This window comes from Mauremys mutica, chromosome 2 (assembly GCF_020497125.1).
Source record: "Mauremys mutica isolate MM-2020 ecotype Southern chromosome 2, ASM2049712v1, whole genome shotgun sequence".
In the NCBI taxonomy this organism is placed as follows: Eukaryota; Metazoa; Chordata; order Testudines; family Geoemydidae; genus Mauremys; species Mauremys mutica.
In genome coordinates, this window is record NC_059073.1 from 162,305,021 (window position 1) to 162,331,981 (window position 26,961).

At 40.1% G+C, this 26,961-nt stretch overlaps 1 protein-coding gene across 4 annotated transcripts in view; it reads left to right on the plus strand.

Annotated features, from left to right (window-relative positions):
• The window catches only part of CTNND2 (catenin delta 2), a 1,196,137-nt gene that overhangs the window by 981,061 nt on the left and 188,115 nt on the right, over positions 1-26,961 (plus strand). For all 4 annotated transcript variants that reach the window (XM_045005428.1, XM_045005429.1, XM_045005430.1 and 1 more), the window contains one exon: positions 19,566-19,628. In XM_045005428.1, coding sequence (XP_044861363.1) covers positions 19,566-19,628 — 63 coding nt within the window. The remainder of the gene's footprint in view (positions 1-19,565; positions 19,629-26,961) is intronic.

Sequence of the window (26,961 nt, forward strand, 5' to 3'; positions counted from 1 at the left end):
TTAGGTATTTGCACACTTCTGATTTTGAAAAGAGTATGGTGATATATCTTGGACTTGTGTTCATGTTTCAAGGCACTAGAGAGTATTATTGTGAAAGACATACCCATTCCTATGATAGCTGGAAAGAGTTGGACTGATTATCATAGAATATTGGGGTTGGAAGAGACCTCCCTCAGGAGGTCATCTAGTCCAGCTCCCTGCTCAAAGCAGGACCCATCCCCAGATCCCTAAATGGCTCCTTCAAGGCATTAAACTCACATCTCTGGGTTTAGAAAGCCAATGCACAAACCCTGAGCTATACCTCCACCTGTTAAATAGGACTAAGGTTTCCTTGCAATATACAGGAAGAAAGTTGTTTTTCACCCCAGATGGGACATGAACTTCGACTTAGAAAGCCATTACCTTATCCATTGTGGGTACCCACTGTGATGTATCTGGTTCTTATTCTAGTAGCATCCTTGATGGTAGTTCTGCTCTTTGTTCCCTCTTTAAAGTTACCTTTTCCTGCTTCACTTTTTATCAGTTAGTGCAGGGGTGGGCAAATTTTTGGCCACATCTGGGTGGGGAAATTGCATGCAGGGCCATGAATGTAGGGCTGGGACAGGGGGTTGGGGTGCGGGAGGGAGTGTGGTGTGCAGGAAGGGGCTCAGGGCAAGGGGTTGGGGTGCAGGAGGGGTGCAGCAGGGGGCTCAGGCAGGAGGTAGGGGTGCATGGTGCAGGAGGGGTTTGGGGTGCGGGCTCCGGGTGGCAGCGGCGTGCAGCAGGGCTAAGGCAGGCTCCCTGCCTGCCCTGGCCCTGAGCTGCTCCTGGAAGCAGCTGGCACCACGTCCCTGTAGCCCCTGGCTTTGGGAGGGGGATGACAGAGGGCTCCATGCGCTGGTCTCACCTGCGGGTACCTCCCCCAAAGCTCTCATTGGCCGTGGTTCTCCATGGGAGCTGCAGAGGGCAGTGCCTGCAGGTGAGGGCAGCGCGCAGAGCCCTCTGCCCCCTGTTCCCCTAGAGGCACACAGGGATGTGGTGCCAGCCACTTCCGGAAGTGGCACAGGGCCAGGGCAGGCAGGGAGCCTGCCTTAGCCCCGTGGCGCCAAGGGCCATAGTTTGCCCACCCCTGAGTTAGTGGGATGTGTAAGTGCAGACAAACTCACAGAGTTGATCTTCACTATGCAATACCTCCTCCTCTGATAAACTGCAGATATTAATCTAGAGGCACAGAACATTCAGAAAGCATTAAACTGGTTTATGCTTCAGAGCAGCAAGAACTTTCCCTTTTACCTTCCACAAGTTGCTGTTGTAAACCTGTCACAGTGAGGAACACTAAGCATCATGTAATGTGAAGGGCAGAAATGTCCCACTAACCACTTGATGTATCTTGGAATGATGTCCTCTGAGCTATTTTTGTGTCTTAGGTAATAAAGTCCTATTGGGCATTTAAAATATATGTATATTTTAAAAATAAAATCATCAACACCCTGTAAGTTTATCTGTGAAAGGGCAGCTCATTTCCTGCTTTCCATTAATCTCTCTGTCTCTGTGTTTTGTGAGATTGTAGAATAAGAGAAGCAGTATAATGTCTTTGAGAAAAAGACTACAATGCTTTGAGCCTTAGAGTACCTGACAGCATATTGCATCCAATGCATAGTTTAAACAATTTGTTATACTATATTTTAAGTGCTCCCACTCAACTTTAAAGCCCATCATTACTTCTTCCTATTTATGTCTAGATGCATGTACCCTCCGGTGCACATTTGTGATAACCTGTGGGTCTCACGAAGAAAGACAGATACTATTTAAAGCAAGATGATATAATAGCTTCCAGGTTAAGCTTGTTTATGCATATCCATTTGGTTTCAAATGTGTACCTTTATGGAAAGCACATTATCTTTTTCTTTGAGACTTTCACTTTCTAATTAGAGACAAGACTTCCTCTTCTGCCCTAACATCTTCAGTTTTGCTTTTTTTCCTTAACTAGGACTCCTTTAATTTGCTTGTGAGGGAGCAATGTTGGCAGCTAGCACCTGTAGATATGAAGCACATAGGATTTTCGCTGATAGATCTTAGAACAATATTTTCTGAATCTGTTTCTTTCTTTAAAATGTGTTTTTGAATGTTTCCAAATGTATAATACTGATGGGCCTTTGAGCACAATCAGGATGAGATATGAAAAGTTTAATGCTTTTTTAATGCTGTAGCTTCAATGTTTACTTGTTATATAATATTTTTGCAGTTGGGAGGTTTAAATAAAGAGAGAGATGAGATAAGCTATAGTGCAATTGCTGTCTAGACATTATGCTGATGGTTACCCTACAATGACTTATAGTAGTCATTGCTAGATCTTTGCTTTGTATTTTAAAGTTGTATGGGCTTAATCTAACAACCCTCCCTCACAGATATAGTCCAGTTGAAGTCAATGTGTCCATTCATGTGAATGAGGGCTGCAGAATCAAGCCCTAATTTTGTGTTGTTCAGTTTATGTCTTGCTGAATGGAGAGTTGTTTATTAAGTGTAGTGCTTATGCTTTTGTGACATGAAAAAAGCCAGTAATTCTGTTAACCACACCAGTGCTATTAGTTTCATATAACTTGGGTATTTTTAAATTATTTAGAACATTAAAAGCTGGAAGTACAAAATAGCACCCATTATTCCTCATTCCAATATAAATATTCATCTTTCATAATTTTGAGGTATCGCATATGACATATTACACAGTAACTCCCAATTATCTTGTCTCCCCAGTGTGGTGCCAGGAATTAGCACATTCAGCTTTGTGAAAGGTTGCCAGTTTCAGTTCTTCTGTGTTTCATCTAAAATGGATGATTTCTGTTCACATTTTTTTTAAATCCTGGATCTTTGTTTTATCATTTCTGGTTCATTTGAATCTTTTAAAGTGAAGATGAACATCAAAATGAAAATTATGAGTTTTGTTAACTTTCAGGTGTTGCATATGGCTCATACTGGGTCATTTGAACCTTAAAGCCCTAATATGTGATTTTAACATGTCACCTTGTCCTATATATAACTATCATGGTGATTTATTTCCAAATCAAAACAAATCTAAAAACATCAATCTTGAAAAAAATCACATTTATCCAAAGACCACAACATTTTCAATTTGAGTTTTGAGAAAACGCTTTTGGTGCCAAAATTATTTCATGTGAAACTTGTCAAGTTTTCGTCCATGACTGAAAACAAAATTGACAATTTCATATGGTTGTGTTGCAAGACTTTTTAACAGTTCTAATTAACAGTACTGGTTACACTTTGTAGATGCTCATGTTGCTGTATACCCTTCTTTCTTTTATGTTTCACTTGATTTTTATCATACATAGAGGTTTCTTTCCTGAAAATTTACAAGGTATTAAAGCATCAATTTCTTTACTTTTTCTTTATAAACTTAGTCAAGGACTTAAAACTTAGAGGAGATAGTAGTTCAGGTACTCATCATATATAGGTCCCTATATATACTGTGGCTGTCAAAATTGTCCCAGTAATGTGTTTCAGAATCTAATCTTTCAATAAAAAAAAAAAGGCTCTAGCCTGCACATTAGCAAAGAAAAGAACATTTGAAAAAAGTGAGCTGAACATAAACTGATCCAGTGGTTTCTGGCTGTATTTACTTATGGCCTCAAGAAATAGCTCTCAATGAGGTATTAATTGTACAGTATAATGGTAAGAGTTTAAATGTCCATATTGTTAACTGTTTCACTGAAGGTGATTGCAGTTGAAACATTCAGCTAATGTGAATATCCCAAAATAATAATCTTCCTCCAATGTCAGAAGCTCCAATTGCTTTCTACCTTCAAGAACTTCCATGATGCAGTATAGAATTTCAATATGAAAATCTGCTGCAGACTGACAGTGAAAAATCTGAGGACAGAATATAATTAATAACACCAATTGTACTATTCATCTCCATATTTATCTCCCAAAGAAATTTCAGTTTTTAATGTAAATGAAGGGGGTACAGACTTTGTAGTCTGCCACACCAGAGTGCCACAGAAACCAGGGGTTTGCCACAGGTCTTCTTTGCCACAGTTTACATGGGCCTTTGATCATACATGACCATTACAAAAAAGACAACTGTTGAGTCTCTGATCATGGTTTAAGAATGCCTGTTCAGCTAAAAAAGTGTTCCCAAGTTTGCTGACAAGCACTAGCTCTGCAAGCTTGTGTGACTGTATAAATGGAGCCAGCTATTTACTTGGAGTGAAAGTAGCCTTTTTCTACTGGTCATCTATGACTGTCCCCTTTGCAAGGAAAGAGTCAAAGTTTCTCTTCAGCACAATGACCATATGTTGCAATTACTCTAATGGGGATGATTTTGGACTCTATGAGCATGTTCAGTGCTTTACTTGATTTACTAGAACATGGAAGGTTCTTCTCAGGCTAGTTGATATTCTGTCTGTGAGGGAAGGATTTCAAAGGGTCCACAGTCCAATGGTTTCTTGGGTTCTCAATGTATGCTCCAGAGCTGGGGCAAAATGAGCCAATGTGAAAAACTCCCATTGACTTCAGTAGGGCCAGGATTTCTGCCCAAGCTCTTGGATCAGCTGTGAATAATCTGTCTCTCCACCAGGAGTTGATAGAAGGGAGAGGTTTACTCCAGTCGCTGCCATCATCTTTGTGGATCCAACAGACAAAAGAACAAGAAGGAGCCAGATTAAAGAGCTGCAGAGTACAGAGTCAGGATATTAATTTACATGGGCAGCTCTGCAAATCCCCTCCAAGGATTTCTTCTTTTTAGTCTGCTGCAGTGCTAACTTACCCATGGGCTAGGCTGGCCTGCTGTGTGGCTTGTGAGACTGCCACAACGGTTGGCTGCTTAAGTAATTTAAATCCAGATATTAGTCACATCAGCAGCTTCACTGCTAATGCTATAGTTAAAGACTATAATCATATTTAGCAAAGTTGCGTGTGAATGAAAAACACAGGGAAAGTTAATTCCTTGTTGCAAACTCAAATTGTGTGAGCAAACTTGAGGTACTGTTGAGAATGTTTGATTTCCCCATCCCTGATACTTTATATAATTGATTCAAGGGGGAAAGTCACTTGTCAGAAACAAACTTTTATTGTATATAAATATAACAAAGGGTTTATCTTAGAGCCAAGTCAATATTTCCAGATAAGTGGTATTCAAGGATAAATGTTGATATGTGATCTTTTAATTTTCATTCAGAAAATACTAAATCTTTATCAATGTATGGATATTTTTGCTTGTGAGGAATATACTCTCCATATCTGGTTTGTCATGGAAATTGGTAATTACAGGAATTGTCATAGTATTTAGAGTTGGACTAGTTTTGCTTTTTAAAGTTGGTCTCTATTTTCACTCCTGATGTCACAGGCAATGTTCAGATAAGGCACATTGTATGGATTTTCTCCTTTTTCATGATATTTTGAAATGTCCCTCAGTTTTTTCTGCATTTGCATTTGTTGATGTCATTTTGAAACTCAACAGAATAATTAGTAGGCAGATCTGATGTATTGTACAATGTAGATGAATTTACTAGCCTGTAATCTGTCACTGTCTTAAGCCTACATTTTCTACTGTCAGTAGGATATTTTAAAAAACTCATTTTAGTACCTTCACCTTTGTAAAGAACTGTGTTATTTGGGGTAAACTTTGAAGCAACAATATTTTGCTTATGTCTTATTGCTCATTTATTATGTGTAAAGGTGGCTTCATTTTATTTTATTTTTATTTTTCATTAAAAATGTTATAACTATCAAGTCCTAACTTTTCTCATTTTGATGGGGAAGGTCATGTTGAATTTTACACACTCTAAGGACCTCTCTATCCTGGTGTAACAACTGAGTTTTAAAAAAAGCTTAAACTGTATTAGAACACCGTTTGGCCACAACCAAGCACAGTTTGTAAACTCCCATGTTAAATTAGTTTTATGCTCATTGGGCAACTTAAACTAATACAATATGTAAGACCCTTCTTCAGTCTGAAGCTAGGCAAGTCACAGTTCAAATTTTACCCTATTCTTATCCAGTTTCTCCTCGGATCTTACCAATGTCCGTCATCAAACTGAAGGATAAAACCACCTTGAAGCTTGGAGCCACATTTATACATCATAAAGGAGCAGTGAATGTACAAATTATTTTTAAGTTGACTTTTAAATAGGGTGATCAAAGGGAAAATGGGACACTGCACAGGGCTTGCCCGAGTTCCCTCCACGTAGAGCTGACCCAAGCCACTCGCCTGAGCCCCCAATCTATGCAGAGCTGGCCCGAGCTGCTCGCTGGAGCCTCCTCCCATGTGCGGGGCTGGCCTCAGGGCCTCCCTCCTCCCATGCACGGAGCTGGCTGGTATCACTGCTCGCCTGAGCCCCACCATGCAGGACTAGTGTTGCCACTCACTTCCACACACACCCCCCAGAACATTCCTCCGCACCCCACTAGGGGGGCATGCCCCATTATTTTAGCAAAAATGGGCATTTGTCCCATTTGCTCTTGCCATCTGATCATCAGTTAGTAAGAGCAAACAGAGGAAATGCCTAGTTTCGCCAAAAAAATTGGGACGCTCGGGATAGGGCTTAAAAAGGGGACTGTCCTGACCAAAACTGGATGTATGGTCACCCTACATTTAAATATATTAGCTAAAAAGTTCTTTATATTTTTCATATTACCACATTTTTTAAAAACTGTTTTTATTTAACATAATAATGCTTCTTTCTGAAGTATCAAACCTGAAGCTTCCCTAATATTTAATGTCACTAGTAAGGCATTAATCAGGTAAGATTGTTGCTGTGATAGTTATTAGGAAGGACAACAGGGAGAAATTTCAGTTTTATAAAATACAAGTGTCCAAACTTTCATATGCAAGTGCCTAAAGTTAAGCACGTTAAGTATGGCAAAGTATCTAAAATGCCCTGATCTCCACAGGTGTTGAATATCTGCAAAATCCCATTGACTTTGCAGCTCTGAAGATAAATTAACTTTCTTTAAAAATGTTGTTGCCTAAATCTGCATATATCAGATTGGGATTGACCAATTTGGAAAGGGGATGATTAAAGGGATTATGATAGAGGTCTATAAAATCATAAATAGTGTGGAGAAATTGAATAAGGAAGTGTTGTTTACCCCATCACATAACACAAGAACTGAAGTCACCCAATGATTTTAAAACAAAAAAAAGGGAAGTATTTCTTCACACAATGCACAGTCAACCTGTGGAACTCATTGCCAGGGGACATTGTGAAGGCCAAAACTATAACAGGGTTCAAAAAATAATTAATTAAGTTGATGGAGGATAGGTCCATCAATGGCTATTAGCCAAGATGGTCAGGGGTGCAACCCCGTGTTCTGTGTGTTTCTAAGCTACTGACTGACAGATGCTGGGACTGGGCAACAGGGGATGGATCAGTTGATGATGGCCTTGTTCTGATCTTTCCCTTTGAAGAATTTGGCACTGGCCACTGTTGGAAGACAGGAAACTGGGCTAGATGCACCTTTGGTCTTACTGCGTATGGCTATTCTTATGTTTTAATGGATTTGGGTGCCTCATTTTAGGTTACCTACATTTGACATTTTGGGCCATGTTGCTTTAATTGGTACTATATCATATGTTCAAAAGTTTTTTTTTTTAAATTATGAATGCCAAGACATATTCCCAGATTCACATTAAAAAAACAACAACACATTAATCACAGTCTACTTGGTTCCCCATACCACAAACCAGAAAGAGAAACCCTTGCTTATGGACACCAGTAATCTTTACTAACAGCTTTTCAAAAGAGAGCTTGCCAGGATAGAAAACTCCTCCTCAACAGGTCCTTTTTCTGTAATTGCATCCACTGGGGTGGATACTGGGTTCCCGCAATGCATCCCAGAAGAGACAGGCAACAGAGAGGGAATTAGTGTCACATATGCAGGGCAGAATTTATCTTCAGAGGAAGCCAGAAGAAATATCCAGTCTAGGAAAAATTCCCAAATCATTTCATAAACTGATCAATCACAATGATTCTGTCACAGTTAAACATAAAGTTTAATATGCAAATCTATGCTTGATATAAAAGGTGTAGTTCTTGTGTAAATTCTGTGATCATACAGAAATGTAGCTGAAATAAAATCTAATGTGGTAATTGGGGAGAAAAAAGGCTTATTTGAATACATGAATGTCCTCTGATTAGTATTATGAGAATTTTATTCAGAAGCTACACAAGGGAAAAGTACCAACAAAATTAAATGTATAGATGTGTCAAAAATGTAAGCATCCCACTTTTTTCTTATGGGAGCAATTCCTCTCATTTTACATATTCATGCTGAACACATTTATATGAGATCTAGACAAGGGGCATTCTATTAATGTTAACATTGCCAGTCACAATACTGCACTGTAATTTAAATGTCTCTCAGTGTTTCCCTTACAAACCTGACTTTAAACTAAAAGATTAACACTGCAAGTTCATACATAACCAGAATGGGGGACAAAAGAAGTAGTTTGCCCTGGGCCCATTGTTTTAGAGAGCTCCCAAATTGAGTGGCATTGTGACCTGACACCCAAGGTCACAGCGCCACTCACTCAAACCAGAGTGGGGAGCTGGGCCCAGCCACAGCAGGGTAAATGGGAGGTGGGCTCAATCTCCAATCCACCCCCTCAGTAGTTGCCTCAGTAGTAAGTTTTTGAAAGGAGAGGTGGCCTCAGTTTCAGATTCTGTCCCAGACCACCAAAATCACTGTCAAAATCTCAGCCGGAAATCTTTACAAATACACCTTCTGCCTGTATAGAATTCCTTTTAAATTATTTGCCACAAAAAGAAAAACTTTATTTGTTCTAGAGAATTTCTGCCCAATACTTAGACAAATGTTCTTGCATTCAGTAGGGGCTTGTCTTCACTACTGTGCTACATCAGTGCAGCTGCATCGGTTGTAGCTGTGCCAGTGTAGCACATTTGGGGAAGACGCACTATGTTGGTGGGAGCGCACTCTCATGTCGATGTAATTACTCAACCTCAATGAGAGGCGGAAGCCATGTCGGTGGGAGATGCTCTCCAGCTGACATAGCACATTGTAGACAGCGCTTTAAGTCGATGTAACTTACATCGCTTGGGGAGTGGTTTTTTCACACCCCTGAACAACGTAAGTTACATCAAGGTAACTGGTAGTGTAGACAAGCCCTAGAGGTGCTCCATGTTTACATCAGCATGAGTGATTACAGAAGATGGACCATACCAAAATTGGCCCCCAGATGCAACTGCCATTTACTATAATAGGATATATAGCCACATAACGAGAGTCCAATGGAGCTCTGAGGGCCTCAACCTGAAAACCATTAGGTGAGTTGTTTAGTCACCTCGGAAATCCCATATACTTCAGTGGGTCAATTTGTATGAACAAAGGTTTTCAGGATTAGACCCTTGGTTTCTTATATTGCCCAAAGCCATTTTTTTCCTTTAAAAAAAGGAAGCAATTAGAGTGACATTTGAAAGACAGCAGCTTCCAATACTTTCCCTCAGTGTGTTGTATTACAACGGCTGTAAACACATGTTGCAGTATAGGATCTAATAACAGGATAATAAAATATTGTAAAGTTTGGATTGTGCAGCATTTATTCATCTTGGGGAGCACTTACAAGAATGGTCCCTTTGGCTTCAGTTGTTATTCACATGGCAGAGGAACTGGTGAGGGCCTCTTCCAAACCTCATTGAAATCAACATGATCTTATATCAGCCATAGAACCTCCTAGACACAAATTAGAGAGTCGGGGTGGAGTTTTGGGACCATTTTACTTTTTCTTCTATTTTAATGTAGATGTTTTTGCTTTATTGTGAAAAATGTATATGATCAGGGGAAAGTGTTTTCCAAATCTATCAGGATTAATAATCTTTAAGACACTCAGTGGTTGCAAATTTTATAACATATTTAATCATATTATAACTGTTCATCAACCAGTAATGAAGTGTAGTTGTAGCCATGTTGGTCACAGTGACCTAACAAGAACTCGATGTGGCCTGAAAGCTTCTTTCTCTCACCAACAGAAGTTAGTCCAATAAAAGATATTACCTAAGCACCTTGTCTCTCATAAACCAGTAACACAGAAGTCTGTTCCTGCCTACGATGTGCCATTTTAACATAACTGGGAATTACCCACATACATTTCCCCAAGCATCAAAACCTAGAATAGACCTCAATATATTTTCTTTATGCCTGATTTTTTTCTGAAATAAGCAACGCATGCATCTCTTTCATACCAAAATGCAAATTTTATGTGGGTCCAATTCATATTAGGAATGTGCTGAACTTCTCCAATCTCTTTTGACAGGTTTCAGAGTAGCAGCCGTGTTAGTCTGTATCTGCAAAAAGAACAGGAGTACTTGTGGCACCTTAAAGACTAACAAATTTATTTTAGCATAAGCTTTCGTGAGCTGCAGCTCACTTCTTCGGATGCATAGAATGGAACACATAGACAGGAGATATTTATACATACAGAGAACATGAAAAGGTGGAAGTATGCATACCAACAGGAAGAGTCTAATCAATTGAGATGAGCTATCATCAGCAGGAGGAAAAAAAACTTTTTGAAGTGATAATAAAGATGGCCCATAGAAGGTGTGAGGAGAACTTAACATAGGGAAATAGATTCAATTAGTGTAATGAGTGTAATCTCTTTTGAATGGCTGACTAGCTTCTCAGATTTCTGACAGTTTCAGTTCATTTCAGGTCAAATACTTTGGGTTAAATAGTACCTGATATGAAAATTAAATGTTTTCCTCCAAAATATAATTGTATTTAGGGCTGTTGATTAATTGCAGTTAACTCACGCAATTAACTAAAAAAAAATTAATCATGATCTAAAAAATTAATCATGATTAATCGCAATTTTAATTGCACTGTTGGATGATAGAATACCAATTGAAATTTATTAAATATTTTGGATGTTTTTACACATTTTTGAATATATTGATTTCAGTTACAACATAGAATACAAAAGGCACAGTGCTCGCTTTATATTATTATTATTCCAAATATTTGCACTGTAAAAATGATAAAAGAAATAGTATTTTTCAGTTCACCTCATACAAGTACCATAGTGCTATCTCTTTATCATGAAAGTGCAACTTAAAAATGTAGATTTTTTTTTCAGTCAAAAACAAAACAATGTAAAACTTTAGAGCTTACAAGTCCACTCAGTCTTATTTCTTGTGCAGCCAGTCGCTAAGAGAAACAAGTTTGCTTACATTTACCAGAGATAATGCTGCGTGCTTCTTATTTATAATGTCACCTGAAAGTGAGAGTAGACGTTTGCATGGCACTTTTGTAGCCGGCATTGCAAGGTATGTACGTGCCAGATATGCTAAACATTCATATGCCCCTTCATGCTTGGGCCACCATTCCAGAGGACATGCTTCCATGCTGATGACGCTTGTTAAAAAAATAATGTGTTAATTAAATTTGTGACTGAACTCCTTGGGGGAGAATTGTATGTCTTCTGCTCTGTGTTTTACCTGCATTCTGCCATATATTTCATGTTATAGCAGTCTGAGATGATGATCCAGCACATGTTGTTCATTTTAAGAACACTTTCACTGCAGATTTGACAAAACACAAAGAAGGTATCAATGTGAGATTTCTAAAGATAGCTACAGCACTTGACCCAAGATTTAAGAATCTGAAGTGTCTTCCAAAATCTGAGAGGGATGGGGTGTGGAGCGTGCTTTCAGAAGACTTAAACGAGCAACACTCCGATGCAGAAACTGCAGATCCCAAACCACCCAAAAAGAAAATCAACCTTCTACTGATGACATCTGATTCAGATGATGAAAATGAACATGCGTTGGTCTGCACTGCTTTGGATCATTATCAAGCCAAACCCATCGTCAGCATGGATGCATGTCCTCTGGAACTGTGGTTTAAGCATGAAGGGACATATGAATCTTCAACGCATCTGGCATGTAAATATCTTGCAACGCCAGCTACAACAGTGCCTTTCCCATTTTCATGTGACATTGTAAACAAGAAGCGGTAAGCATTATCTCTTACAAATGTAAACAGATTTGTTTGTCTGAGTGATTGGCTGAACAAGAAGTAGGACTGAGTGGACTTGTAGGCTCTAAAGTTTTACATTGTTTTATTTTTAATGCAGTTATTTTTGTACATAACTCTACATTTGTAAGTTCAACTTCCATGATAAAGAGATTGCACTACAGTACTTGTATTAAGTGAATTGAAAAATACTATTTCTTTTTTTTCTACAGTGCAAATATTTATAATAAAAATAAATATAAAGTGAGCACTGTATACTTTGTATTCTGTGTTGTAATTGAAATCAATATATTTGAAAATGTGGAAAACATCCAAAATATTTATATAAATGGTATTCTATTATTGGTTAACAGCGCGATTAATCACGATTAATTTTTTTGTGAGATTAATCATGATTTTTTTAATCACTTGACAGCCCTAATTGTATTGTTAATTTACATTTCACTCTTCCACATGTTTAAATAGTACTTACACTAGTTTTTTTGTAAAAATGAAATATTTGGGGAATACAGATTTAGGGTTTATTTTGTTTTCTATTTAAACATTGTATTCATTTTTTAAAAATGCAAAGATTTTGCAAACACATTTTCACTAAGGTGACAAGTCTGCACCTAGTATGTTCATTTTCAGTTCATCCTATAATCTGGCACTTTCTGAATGTCAGTGGCCTGATGGACTGGAGTAATTATAAACACAATTGGGCACAACAGATATTGATCCTACCTCTTTAAGGGCAAATTTCACAGCCAGAATGCCTCAATGGCAGCATCACCAGTTTAAGCTCTTTGTTCTCCATTCACTCCTCCTGCATACTGCAGCATTTAGTCTCCAGAAGAGAAGAGTGAGGGTGGATTTGATAGAAGTCTTCAACTACCTGAAGGGGGTTCCAAAGAGGATGGAGCTAGGCTGTTCTCAGTGGTGGCAGATGACAGAACAAGAAGCAATGGTCTCAAGTTGCAGTGGGGAGGGGTGTCTAGGTTGGATATTAGGAAACACTATTTCACTAGGAGAGTGGTGAAGCACTGGAATGGGTTACCTATGGAGGTGGTGGAATCTCCATCCTTAGAGGTTTTTAAGGCCCGGCTTGACAAAGTCCTGGCTGGGATGATTTAGTTGGTGTTGGTCCTGCTTTGAGCAGGGGATTGGACTAGATGACCTCCTGAGATCTCTTCCAACCCTAATATTCTATGATTCTATGGTATTATATGGGATCTGTGTTCACACCACCACTCGGAAGGAGCTTTGGTGCTGAGGTGGAAAAAGTGTCAATGATTACACAACTACTTCGTTCCCTCAGCTAGGAACTCCTGTGCAAAGGGAATGCAAGGACTGCAGAAGTTACAGCAGGCTGCAGTTGAAGGCACAGAGTGGCTCTGTTGTTCCACAGAGTGTTGAGAAGATTCTCTCTCCCTTTTGAAGACCCTTGTAAAAAGCCAAGTTAGTCTGGGTTTGTAGAAGATGTTAGTAATTGGCAGCTAACTTATCGTGGCAATTCACTAGCCCCAGTCATGGTGACTTATGATAATGAGGGCAAAATGATGTTACACTTGCCCCTCCAAATTAAAATACTTACCCAGGGTGAGTGGCAAATAAAATCGTGCAAGGCTGATTTGCCCTTTGCATTTAGCCACATATGTTGTAGGATTTTCATTAACTCTTGAAAGTGTGAGCCTCCTTGGTGCTCTCTCTGACTTTCTGTATTATAATCTTACTTTTCTGCCTGCTCAAAAATTGTTAGTAATGCCTAGTGCCTGTAAAAGGAACCACACAGGTAGCTCTGGAGATTGCAGGAGAGGTGTAGAGCACAGGAAACAACTGCCTAATCCTCCCTCCAGTAAACCTCACCCCTGACCTGAGAAGCCCTCCCCTTGAGGTGAGAGAATAGCTGGTCAGACTGTCAGCAGAGATGCCAGTTATTGCTAAATTATGCTGGTGGGTTTTGAATTTGGATACCTGTCTCCTGGGAAGTGGACTGAGCCCACCAAATCATTTCACATAGGCCAATCATCATCAGAAAGAAAAAACCTTCTGGCCCTGTTTCAACATACCTAGCTTTAAGCATGTGAACAGTCTTACTGAAGATATTGGCACTACTCAGGTGCATAGAGATAGGCAGATACCTAAGTATCTTGCTGAATCAGGGGTTCAGTTACTAGGAACCTAACTTTATTCAAATCAATGACCTGGAGGGATAAGACTCTACAGCTATCCTTTTATCAACCCCAGGAGTCAGGCAGTCTCTATTAATCTTGCTTTAAGATTTGTTGACTTTTATTTGTTTGGTGTTTTCCCATGAGCACTCTAATTTAAAAAAATAAATAAAAAATACTGCTTTCCTGGAATGCCAAGAATCAGCATGCTGACTGCCAACCCTGCTTAGCATACAAATCCATTTAAAGTGTTGGTGTGACCTGAATTTAAGAATGAAATGCAGCACATCATTTCTGGATCTCATCTTTTTGATTCTTTGCCCAACGGCATTCCGGCTTTCATTCCCAACAGTGTTAAAATCTGAATTTAGAAGTCTAATAACTTCAAAGGATATTTTAGGTGGAAGGATGACAATCTAGTAAAAATAACCCCCTTTTGAGAAAGGGAATTGGAGGCTGCTATCTATAGAGATCCACAAGCAATTGATTTTCCATTCCCCTTCTCCCTCACCGCCCCGCCCCCCACCACACACAATTGGATGGAAAACAAACTTGAGGTAAACTGAGACCTACATACTGGCTAAAATAAAAGCCCTGACACCCGTCACTAATTCAGTTTGAGGTACTTCCATGCAATTCTAATGCTTCTCTTGACACATCAGAATAACTATCCTGCATACAAAAACTGAAATGGTTCAGAAGTAGAGCAGGTTGATGGTGGTCCCTTCCCTCCACTAAAAACCTAGCCTCCAACAACCTTACACGTTTGTTGCCAATAATAAAATATTTAAGATGCAGCTAACAAGCCTGCTTCTTACATCTCACAAGTAGAAATTTACTGTCCTACAGAGGAAGAAAGTTTTATTCACTCTGTACCGCAAAGTCAATTATTTGTGCTTCTGACATTAGTTTGCTAGCTATACAGGCCTCAAGTGCGGTTACATGATTTCATACAAGGTAGGCCTATAATACTGGTCATTTGAGACTGAGGGAATTGCCATATTTACCATGCCTTGTCCATACTTGGAAAAGAAAGTTCAGTGAAAACTGTTTTGAAAAGTCCCATTGCAATAGCAGATAGAATATTGTGAGAAGATTTTCTTGGGCTGCTACAGCAGCAACTGTAAGAAGTCATTCCTGAATTTGACAGGCATAGTAAAAGACTCCCCTCTTTAAATACATATTAATCAAAGTCAAAAAGGGTGTTTCCTAGAATAATGTTGCACTTCATTGTCAAATACTGTACTGCTGTCTAGAAGGATTTCTTCTTAATAACTACACACATCTTTATTTTGAAAAAAAAATGCAGTATTTTAACTGATATCCACACATACTTTATACAGCATATGAACATATGTGTAATAATACTGTTTAGTTAGGATCACACATTACATAACCTAAAAGATTTCTGTGATAAAGCATTTCTGAAGTATTTGTCACAATGTGGTTTTGCTGTTTTCACAGCTCATTTCCTTTTGCCAGAGACCCATTTATTATAGTTATTCTACTACATCATCAACAGCTTCTCCTGAAGGACAAAAATATTGTCATTTTTTTCACCATCCATCCATCTTTGTACGTGTCTATTATGTTCAGAAAGCGATACTTGGAAAATATTCCAAAAGAGATAGGCATTATACTGTGTGCAATATTTTCATAGTGCCTTTGGGTGAGATCCTTAAGAAATCAAAATAAGAAAATTATTTAAACAAATAAAATTCTTAAGTGAAGTAAATGTTGACAATCTATACTACACCTATCATGTTCATTTTATGCAAATAATTCATATCAGACATACATTAGCAAATCCTGTTATATAGAATTACTGAATTGAAATGATTAAGCAAGAAACCGAAAGGATGGTAACTCTAAACCTAGACTGATCACATGTATTTGATTTACTCATGTTTTATTTGATTAGACATGACCCTACCTAGACATGTTTTTTCATCTTAAAAGCAACCATGGGAAAATGTGAATAAATAAGTAATTGTGAATTATATTTATTAATAGTTGTTAGAATGTTGCAATTAGCCTGTGTTGTGCTAGAGTATCTCTTGAATAGGAGCATTTTTTAGCATTTTTAACTGAGGCCTGGTCTACACTAAGCGTTTAAACCGGTTTTAGGAGCGTAAAACCGATTTAACGCCACACCCGTCCACACTAAGAGGCCCTTTATATCGGTATAAAGGGCTCTTTAAACCGGTTTCTGTACTCCTCCCTAACGAGAGGAGTAGCGCTAATATCGGTATTACCATATCGGATTGGGGTTAGTGTGGCCGCAGATCGACGGTATTGGCCTCCGGGCGGTATCCCACAGTGCACCACTGACCGCTCTGGACAGCAATCTGAACTCGGATGCAGTGGCCAGGTAGACAGGAAAAGCCCCGCGAACTTTTGAATATTTCCTGTTTGCCCAGCGTGGAGCTCCGATCAGCACGTGTGGTGATGCAGTTAAAAATCAAAATAAAGAAAGAGCTCCCGCATGGACGATGCGGACGTGATCGCTGTAAGGGCAGGCAAATCTGTTCTATCAGCACTCCGTTACAGAAGACGAAATTCAAAATCATTTTTAAAAAATCTCCAGACAGATGCCATAGCAGGGACTCAGCGCACTGCTGCGTGACAAGCGTAACGGAAAGCCAAAGAATCAAATGGACGCTCATGGACTGGAGGACTCAAGCTATCCCACAGTTCCTGCTGTCTCTGAAAAGCATTTGCATTCTTGCCTGAGCTCCAAATGCTTCTAGGGTCAAAAACAGTGTCCGCGGTGGGTCAGGGCATAGCTAGGCAATTTACGCACCCCCCCCCCCACCCCCAGAAGTGAAAGGGAAAACAATCCTCTCTTGACTCTTTTACATGTCACCCTATCTTTACTGAATGCTGCAGATAGACGCGATGGTGCAGCACTCAACACCAACATCCTTGCTCCCCCCACGCTATGGATGGCTGATGGTACAATATGGCTGGTATCCGTCCTCATCATCAGCCTATTGGCACATGGGGCAGTGCAAAAGGACTGGTAACTATGCTGACTAGCATCTCTTAGGTCGATCAAGGGTGCCTGGCCCTAATTTTTCCTGGTAGATGGTACAGTATGGCTGATAACCATCGTCATCATAGCAACAGGGGGCTGAGCTCAATCAGCCCCCACCCTTCATGTGTAAAGAAAAGATTCAATTGCCCCTGGACTAGCAGAGGGATGCTGGGCTCCTCTCCTACACACTCCTTACTGTCCTGTCTGGACTATCATAGCAGCTGGAGGCTGCCTTCCACTCATATCTCACTAACAAGTCACTGTGTCTTATTCCTGCATTCTTTATTACTTCATCACACAAGTGGGGGGACAATGCTACGGTAGCCCAGGAAGGCTGAGGGAAGAACGGAATCAACAGGTGGGGTTGTTGCAGGAGCACCCCCTATGAATAGCATACAGCTCATAATTTCTGCAGGATCTGACACAGAGCAGCTGTGCTCTCTGGTTCTATGATACAGTGGTTCTCTAGTATACTTGCCCATATTCTAGGCAGGACTGATTCTATTTTTAGATACCAAAAAGGAGGGATTGACTCAGGGAGTCATTCCCAATTTTGGCTTTTGCGCCCCTGGCTAAGAGCAGCCAGGGGCACTTATGACAGCAACAGATGGTGCAGTGCAAAAGGACTGGTAGCCACGATCATCTTATTACCAATTTATGGCATGGTAGATGGTACAATATGGCTGGTAACCATCTCTGCTATCATGCAAAAGCAAAAGCATGCTGCTGTGTAGCGCTGCTGAATCGCCTCTGTGAGCGGCATCTAGTACACATACGGTGACAGTCACAAAAGGCTAAACAGGCTCCATGATTGCCATGCTATGGCATCTGCCAGGGCAATCCAGGGAAAAAAGGCACGAATTGCTTGTCTGCCGTTGCTTTCCCAGCGGAAGGAGTGACTGACGACATTTACCCAGAACCACCCGCGACAATGATTTTTGCCACATCAGGCACTGGGATCTCAACCCGGAAATTCCAAGGGGCAGGGGAGGCTGCGGGAACTATGGGATAGCTATGGAATAGCTACCCACAGTGCAATGCTCCAGAAATCGACACTAGCCTCGGACCGTGGACGCACACCACCGATTTAATGTGTTTAGTGTGGCCGCGCACACTCGATTTTATACAATCTGTTTTGTTAAACCGGTTTATGTACATTCGGAATAATCCTGTAGTGTAGACGTACCCTGAATGATGTGCCTGGATACATCTTTAAACCTGTTTGACAAAAATTGTGCCTTCAGTTGCACTTAAAATTTTGTATCCCAAAATAACGGAATACTTACTCATTAGTTTCCAAATAATGTCGGGTGTGGGGGGGGGGGAATCATTTTTTTTATGATGCATCAGTAGTGATAGAGCTCGGTCTGCCTTTATATATTTATTTTATTTTTGGTACAGGAGAGAGATCTGCTTCCAGACCCCTGGGCCCTATTACATTTGAAACCAGAGTTTTCAGTTTTATAAGGTGTTTGAGACTGGTTCTTTATCCCCCTCTTGGTATGTTGACATCCAAATTATAGACCAGATTCTGCTCTTAAGCATTTTTACAGTAGAGGTATCCATTGCTGACAACGATCAGCAGCAGGTGCCCTAGCAGGTCCAACCTGCCTCCGAGCTACGAGGTACTGATTCTGTAATTGAAGGATACAGTCCCCACAGGGGAATCCTGTATCTTGAAGACAGCACTTTACCCCTTTTTCCTCCTTTCATCCTTGCAGGGGTTTTAAACTCCATTACAGTGTCTTTCTCAGTCTGAAAAAAGGCAGTCTGAGTGAAACTACTTCAATTCATCAAATTGGGCTGTTAAGTTTGAAACCTATCTGCCCTACTAACTATTTTAGTTACTGATCATTTTAGTAGACACTTCCATCTAGTGTACTTTATTCTGAGTGGTATGGTTTGAAGTACTGCAAAATATGTTCCACATGTTCCAGCAGCCTTCAACTACCTGAAGGAGGGGTTCCAAAGAGGATGGAGCTCAACTGTTCTCAGTGGTGGCAGATGACAGAACAAGGAGTAATGTTCTCAAGTTGCAGTGGGGAGGTCTAGGTTGGATATTAGGAACCACTAGTTCACTAGGAAGGTGGTGAAGCACTGGAATGGGTTACCTAGGGTGGTGGTGGAATCGCCATCCTTAGAGGTTTTTAAGGCCTGGCTTGACAAAGCCCTGGCTGAGATGATTTAATTGGGGTTGGTCCTGCTTTGAGTAGAGGATTGGACTAGATGACCTCCTGATGTCTCTTCCAACCCTCATCTTCTATGATTCTATGATTCTGTGTTTTTGAAAAAGTCAAATAATGGAATGCTCTTCCAACTACTGGATTTTAAGGGTTTTTTTTTAAGGATTTGTTTAAGGTTGGTTTTGTTTGTTTCTTTGCTTTCACCAGGACTCTTGGAGGGAGGGAAATTGAGAAGATTTCTAGAAGCCAAGAGAACTCAAGACTTCTTGGGTAAAAGTAGAGAGTAGTAATAGCTCTCAGGGTGGTGGGACTCAATTATCTTTTAAAAGACATAGCTGAGAAAAATGAAACATTTTTTTAAAACATTACAAATAATGTACTGAATAATTTATTCTGTTTTGAGTAAATTTGCTTTTGTGGACTTCCCTGGGTGTTTTCTATAAGTTTTCACAAAACCTAAGGGAAAATCCACACAGTTTGGCAAAATTCCACACATATTTCCAGTGGTCTAGTTATTACATTATTTTAAGTTTAAACAACTGTCGAAGAAAAACTCAGTTCTCGCTTTTTGTTTGGGTGCAGCAAAATCAAATACTTTTATTTCTCCAGTAATTACAATGGAGGGAGAGAGTGCCATAGGACACAGGGTCCTGGACAGGTCTCTCAACTGGTAAACAATTACATCAAGCCTTTATACCTTTGTTACGGACAAGCTTAGACACTCATGGAGACAGTAAAAAGCAACAAATACATTTTGTTTATACATAAGCTTCTCTGCTATCTTACTAGAAAAAGCAAGACTGCACATTGCAAGGTCGTAATACTTTCACACAGTTCACTCTGTCTTACATTATCTTGCTTCTACAAATCTCATGTCATAAGGGTCACAGTATGGCCTGACTCTTGCTAACTGACTAACATGCATTAAAATCCCCTTCAAATCCTTATTAATTCTTTCCTTGCTTCCACACTCCCCCCTTTTGTACTTCTAGTACAACAAACAATTTCAAATCTCAATTCGCATTAAACCATGGAGTTTAGATTCTACAGCAGATATGTCAACCTGAGGGGTTGTCAAGGGATGTAATGACAATGCATGATTAGCATGATCAGAAAAGGTATTATTACTATAATTATGTTTTTTCAAAAACAACAACAATAACATAATCCTAAACTAACAACACGAGAAACAATAATATTCTCATAGGAATAATATAACGGGGCTGTCGTACAATTTTGATCACAAAGCATAAAACATCATACCTAGTACATAAAGTAAACACTCTATAAGCTGTATGAAAGGCATTCTTTTCAGCTTAATATATATTCTAAAGCATGTGAATTTGCCCTTGCAATTCAGAGATTCTTCGAACCCCTGTAACAATGAAAGCAAATTTTTGAAACCGATCAGGCACTACCCTAGTCCAATCAAAATATACCTGAAATCTAAGAGCTACTGACAACATTCTATCTGCAATCTATCTGCAGGCCAGTAAATGATATAATTGCCTGCAGCAGTGGTAAGATCAATATGTATATCTCATCAGGTGTTATTCTAGGGGTACTGTCTAGAAATCAGGTAGGTATACCAGGTGGTCTAATTTCCCAGATGGCTCGGCAAATAATTCAGTTCCACATGCATCCTCCCCATGGACCCAGCAGGATTCGGTATGTGGGAACCCACACCCACCCTAACCGGTCCATATGCTTGGAAGGAGCACTCTGAATGTCCCCACTTCCATCCAGAAAGTGTCCAAGTATGTCTCCATGACCACAGATCAGATGGTACTCCTGATGCATCTGTAAGGGCAGTGGGCCAAGTCTGGTCTAGATCCCACTGCAATACCTTCCCAGCCTCAGTGGTATTCAATACCATCTCTGTCAGTAACTTCTGGGTCATAGAACTAAGGGCTGAAATGACATGTAACTCACCAACTCCAGCCTGTACGTAAGATAGCTGAGTTTCAAGAATAAGGCTAGTAGCCTTTTCTAGTTGGCCCAATTTCTTATCATGTTCTTGGCTTTTAAGATATTGGCCCTAGCCCACAGGGATCTGCTCAATTCTCTTTCTTTCCAGAGGAAATAACCCAGGCCCTCTGTTGTGCTAATCTAATGGCAGCCCCTTGTGAGCAATCTGGGTATGTAGAAGTGATTTGAAAACTAGATAAGGGCAATGTCATTTAAAATCCAATTAGGGAGGGCAATACATACTGAAGGATTTATCCAAAACACAGGGCACAGCCTGTAGATTAAACCCCAAAATCCAATTAATACCACATCCCCAATCATGGGTCCCACAAATTTCTTCCTCCCAGTGTACAATTCTTTGTTTCTTCACCAGGGTCAGTTCTCAATGTCCTTTTAGTCAGGAATTCCTGGACTTTGGCAATGTCAGTGGAGCGAGTGTTTCTTCTTCTTTCCCAAAACAATCGTGGTTTAGCATCCTACAGGGGAGAGGTTTCCAGCACATATCACCCTGTAATGGCTTTGCTTTTTCTAGAAAAGTCTAAAGGCACAGTTGGTCTGTCAGTGGACAAGGGAGAGGTTGCCAGTTTGGCACCTTGCCCTTTTTCCTGCTGTCCAGAAGCACAGTGGAACTAGAAGAAAGAATAGGATAATCATCAGTAGGAAAATTCTCCTGATGCGGAGGGGTCTTTTTTTTTCAGTGAGAATCCTGGGTCCAAGCAGTCAGTCTGTGGCACTGCACAACGGTGTTGGTAGTCAGCAGGACTTGGAAAGGGCCTTTCCAGCGTGGAGCCAAGGCAGTCCTTCGTTGATGGATCCTTATGTAGACCCAGGCTCCTGGTCCCAACGAGTGGCAAGGTTGCACAGGATCCTTCGGTAGTGCTTCCTTCACCTGTGTATAAAAAGACTTAACACATTGCATTAGTGCCTGACAATACTTAAGCATGATGTTATCCAGCAAATGAATGTCCATCTGAGCTGGGGTTAGTGGGGATGCAGTTGGTAGTCACATTGGGCGTCCTGTCAAAACTGCATGAGGGCTGAGTCCAGTCTTTCGATTGGGAATGGCTCTCATACACATCAGTGCCAAAGGAAGGGCATCTGGCCACTTTAAGTGTGTCTCAGCACAAATCTTGGCCAGTTTATTTTTTTAAGTCCCGTTCTGGGGTTCCACTGTCCCAGCAGATTGTGGATGATGAGGGCAGTGAAGGTTGTGTTGGATCTCCAAAACTGTACATAACTCCTATACAGTCCAGTAAAGTGTCCAGTAAAGTGAGTTCCACAATCACTGTTGATAGTTACAGGGATGCCAAAACGTGGTACAAAATCTGTAAGCAAAGACATCTACTGTCCTGCAGGGAAAAGCTTCAACCCAAGTGGTAAATACATCAACTAAAACTAATACATATTCATAACCACAACATTTAGACATTTAAATAAAATCAATCTGAATATTTACAAAAGGTCCTCAAGGAGGAGAGAGGGCTGGCCGCTGCACACCAATCTCGTGTAACTGCAGCAACCATTCCCCCCCCCTTCCCTTGGTAGGCAGCCAAGCGGTGTCCTTGACTGGGGCCAGCGCATGTTAGCCATTCTCTTTTTTTTTTTTTTTTCTGTTCATTTAACCTACAAAGGAAACGTTTACTCTTCAATTATACACCTTTTCATACCATGAACACATAAACAGTACTGGTATACAGTACATAAATCTTATCAGTCAATGTATGCCACATATACCCTTTCACTAAAATAACCTTATTACAAAACTTTGGAATAACAAGCCAGGACAAGCACACCCACTTGGAGAAGTTCACTAAATATAACTTCTAGTCCAATAGCTATCCACCATCCCCAGCCCTCTGGCTAAAAGTCTGAGGTAGCCAGAAGGATCCCTTGTACAATATGGGGAGTGGGTTAACTTTTCATGTCATTGCTTCCAAAGACTGGCAGTATGCAAATTTTAATAACCACTGTAAATTAAAAGATTTGACCAATGTAGTTTCTTTCTCTTACTTAAGAAAATGTATTAGACTTTAGTGTATCACAGTTTTCTGATGTAACCAAACACTTTGTATGCTAAGTTGAACAAAACAAGTATCTGCAGTTCAATGCAACATTTTCGCTTGATTTCAAATCAGACCATCTCATGAAAATAATAAACACAACAATTTTGGCCACTAGACAAACACCACAAGACAGAACATAGAACACACAACATAATTTGTACTGTGCCAGTAAATCATGGTACGGTGAATGCAGCGCAGCTGGCATTAGTTTTCTTTGATTATCTGAAAGACAAAACAGGTCTACCCCTTCTGGGCAGTCAAGCATTACTTAAAACATACAAATACTCTTGTTGATTTCAGGCAAAATAGAGGAATTACCCCATATTTCTCGTATGTGTTTCTCAGTCAGCTCTGGTTGCAGCGGCCTCTACCTTATCCGTTAGTTAATTTGCAGTAACACAGATTCTATCTGGTTTGCTTTTTATACTTTTAATTCCTGCTTTTAAACACTGAAAGAAAACATCACCACTTATAGTGCCTGTAGAGCCTAATAAAATTTTCATTACATAGCACTGTATACAGTCTTCAATTGATATAACAAAATCGGTCATAGCCAAATTATTACAATCTAATAAATTTATTTGCCTGAATTTATTTACAAACATTTCAAAGACACCAAAAACTGTTCTCTTAAAAATCACTCGCTTTTCCCTTCCAACAGCCACTTTACCAATTCAAATCACCATTCCAAATATACTTCTGAGTATTTGAAATTCTCATGCTTATATTCACTTACTCCTTTTTTCCACTACACCCTCAAAAGTTTCCAACCTGTTTTCCAATCACTCTGTCTGTTGCCTGCTGGCCTGGGCCTGATCCTTTTTTTCTCGCTGAGCCGTCCCTTCCATTTTGCACCAATTTGCTCCACTACCAGTTTAGCTAGGATGGTGAGCTTCTCAACTAGCCCCACCCTACTGGTCTTTTCCCCAAAACATTTCTACTCACAAGACTACCTGAGTCCTCCCTAGTAAGGCTTGCCACCTGGGCAAAAATACATGGCCATTCACTTAACACATAATCCAAACCCCTTTGGGGGTCTACCCAGAGACCCACCCATTTGTCTGCTGACACTTAAACAGAAAAGTGCTCACCAAACTGTGACAAATTCCTGGTACTAATTTATCCCTCATGTCAGGTGATCAGACTGACAGAGCATATAATCAAATTTTAAAGCTTCATTAAAAATAATAAAACAACAATGGAGAGTATTGGGAATGCTCCCACCTCACACAGGAAAAACATGAATGCCCCAAGCCTTAAACCACTTCAATACTCACACATGTCTCACTGGGAAGTTAAGCTTTGCAAATATAATTCCAATTCTGTAACTTGTACAGCCTTTGCACTTAGCATAGTCCGCACTGATTCTCGACCTTGAACACAAAACAACTTCTCTTATCTCTGGGTGAAGCCGAATTTCAAATTAACCCATTCCTAGACAAATTGCTCACACCGTGTCAGAGGCTTTCCTTTGGTGATTAAAAGCTCCTCTTAGATATATGATCTTATCTAGATTGAAGGTGCCTTCTAATGGGCATTGTTTAAATGAATTTTCACGCGTGTACAGATTCCAATCATTTAAATACCTGCAGGTTTTAGGACCATAATGTACGTACATGTAATATGCTGGGGTACCCTTAGGGGGTAAGGTGGAATATTTAGACTGTCCCTTACCCATTTTCTACTAAGGAGATGATCAGACTGTCAGTAGCCCACACGGAAGGGAAAGGGGAGGGAAGATGGGTTCACACACCCCTAGACCCAGGCAGCTTCCTCACCGGACTATGCCAGGCTGAGTCAGCCCACCGTGGGTCGGATCTCCTAAAGATCCACTAGTTACCGGGCTAGCCAGGGCAGCCACTCACACTGGTGCACACACACACACACCAAGGCCTCTTTTTCTTCCTTTTTATCTCTTTTTAAATTTTTTTTTTCCTTTTTATCTCTTTAACCACGATGCATCTTTACCTGGTCCGGACCAATACCATGAGGCGGTATGACAACCCCTCTTGAGGCGGTAAAAACCCCTCAGCACCGGTGCATTCTAATGCATTTACCTATGCATTACCTTATGCATTTCCTTGGCCAACTCAGCAGTTCCCAGTACTGCTATAAACTAACCTTATTGGGGCCTCTCCCCAATACCACTTTGCATCTGATCCTGCTGCACAGTCAATAAGTTCAGATGGCGTGAGCCCAACAGAGACAGACGTCCTCACGGAAAGTCCTCCTCCGATACCCCAATAGAGATTTCAAAAGGTCTCATACCTCTCATGTGGCGCCATGGGGTTCGAAGGGGAATGATCCGTAGTAGTCGTCTGTTGGTCCGTGGGCGTTGCCATCCCGGACGAGCCCCCAAATTGTCGAAGAAAAACTCAGTTCTCGCTTTTTGTTTGGGTGCAGCAAAATCAAATACTTTTATTTCTCCAGTAATTACAATGGAGGGAGAGAGTGCCATAGGACACAGGGTCCTGGACAGGTCTCTCAACTGGTAAACAATTACATCAAGCCTTTATACCTTTGTTACGGACAAGCTTAGACACTCATGGAGACAGTAAAAAGCAACAAATACATTTTGTTTATACATAAGCTTCTCTGCTATCTTACTAGAAAAAGCAAGACTGCACATTGCAAGGTCGTAATACTTTCACACAGTTCACTCTGTCTTACATTATCTTGCTTCTACAAATCTCACGTCATAAGGGTCACAGTATGGCCTGACTCTTGCTAACTGACTAACATGCATTAAAATCCCCTTCAAATCCTTATTAATTCTTTCCTTGCTTCCACACAACCTTCAGTAATCAATTTTCAGGTTATTTCCTCTCTCTTCTCCCTCTCTCTCTATTTTTCCTTCTTAAATTCAGTTTAATTTTTTCTAACACCACCTAAAGAGACCTAGGTATATAGAATTCTTCAATATTGTCATCTAAAGTTAAAATACATCATGATTTTTTGCTAACAATCACTAAACTAACAATTTGTGCATTGAATCTGGAGTTAACAAATGCCAGCAACTAATTGCATTTCTTTGAAGAAACTGGAAAGTAGCTCTGTAAGCACAAACATTTTATTCCATAAATATGGATCTGCAGAGGCACATGGAAAGCATTAACTGATTAATTACCCTCCATAATTCTCTGTAATAGTACTGTCTAGACTATAATGCATGCAGAATTGCGCCTGCCAGGGTTACATTTTGCTTGACCTTATTTCAAGCAAACAGTGTAATCGCTAATTGGAGGGTAATTTATGTAAACAAATGTTAGCTCTGCATAGTGAAAGCCACATCATTATGTTCTGCTGCCAGCTGAGTATGTTATTTGGTCACTCATTCTGTAAGGTCTAGGCTAGTTGATGTAGCAAATGATCCTGACAGCAAAGAAGATAGTTTCAAGTAAGTGAAGGTACTTAGTGCTCATATGTGTTTTGTTTTCTTTTGAGGGACTTATGTGTATGCTTTAACACCTTAGTAAAGCTACCTATTTATTCTTGCAAATGATGGAGCTCAGATTATTTTGCCATTGCTACACAGGCAACTTTTGGTGATGCTAACATGCGCAGGTTTGCCA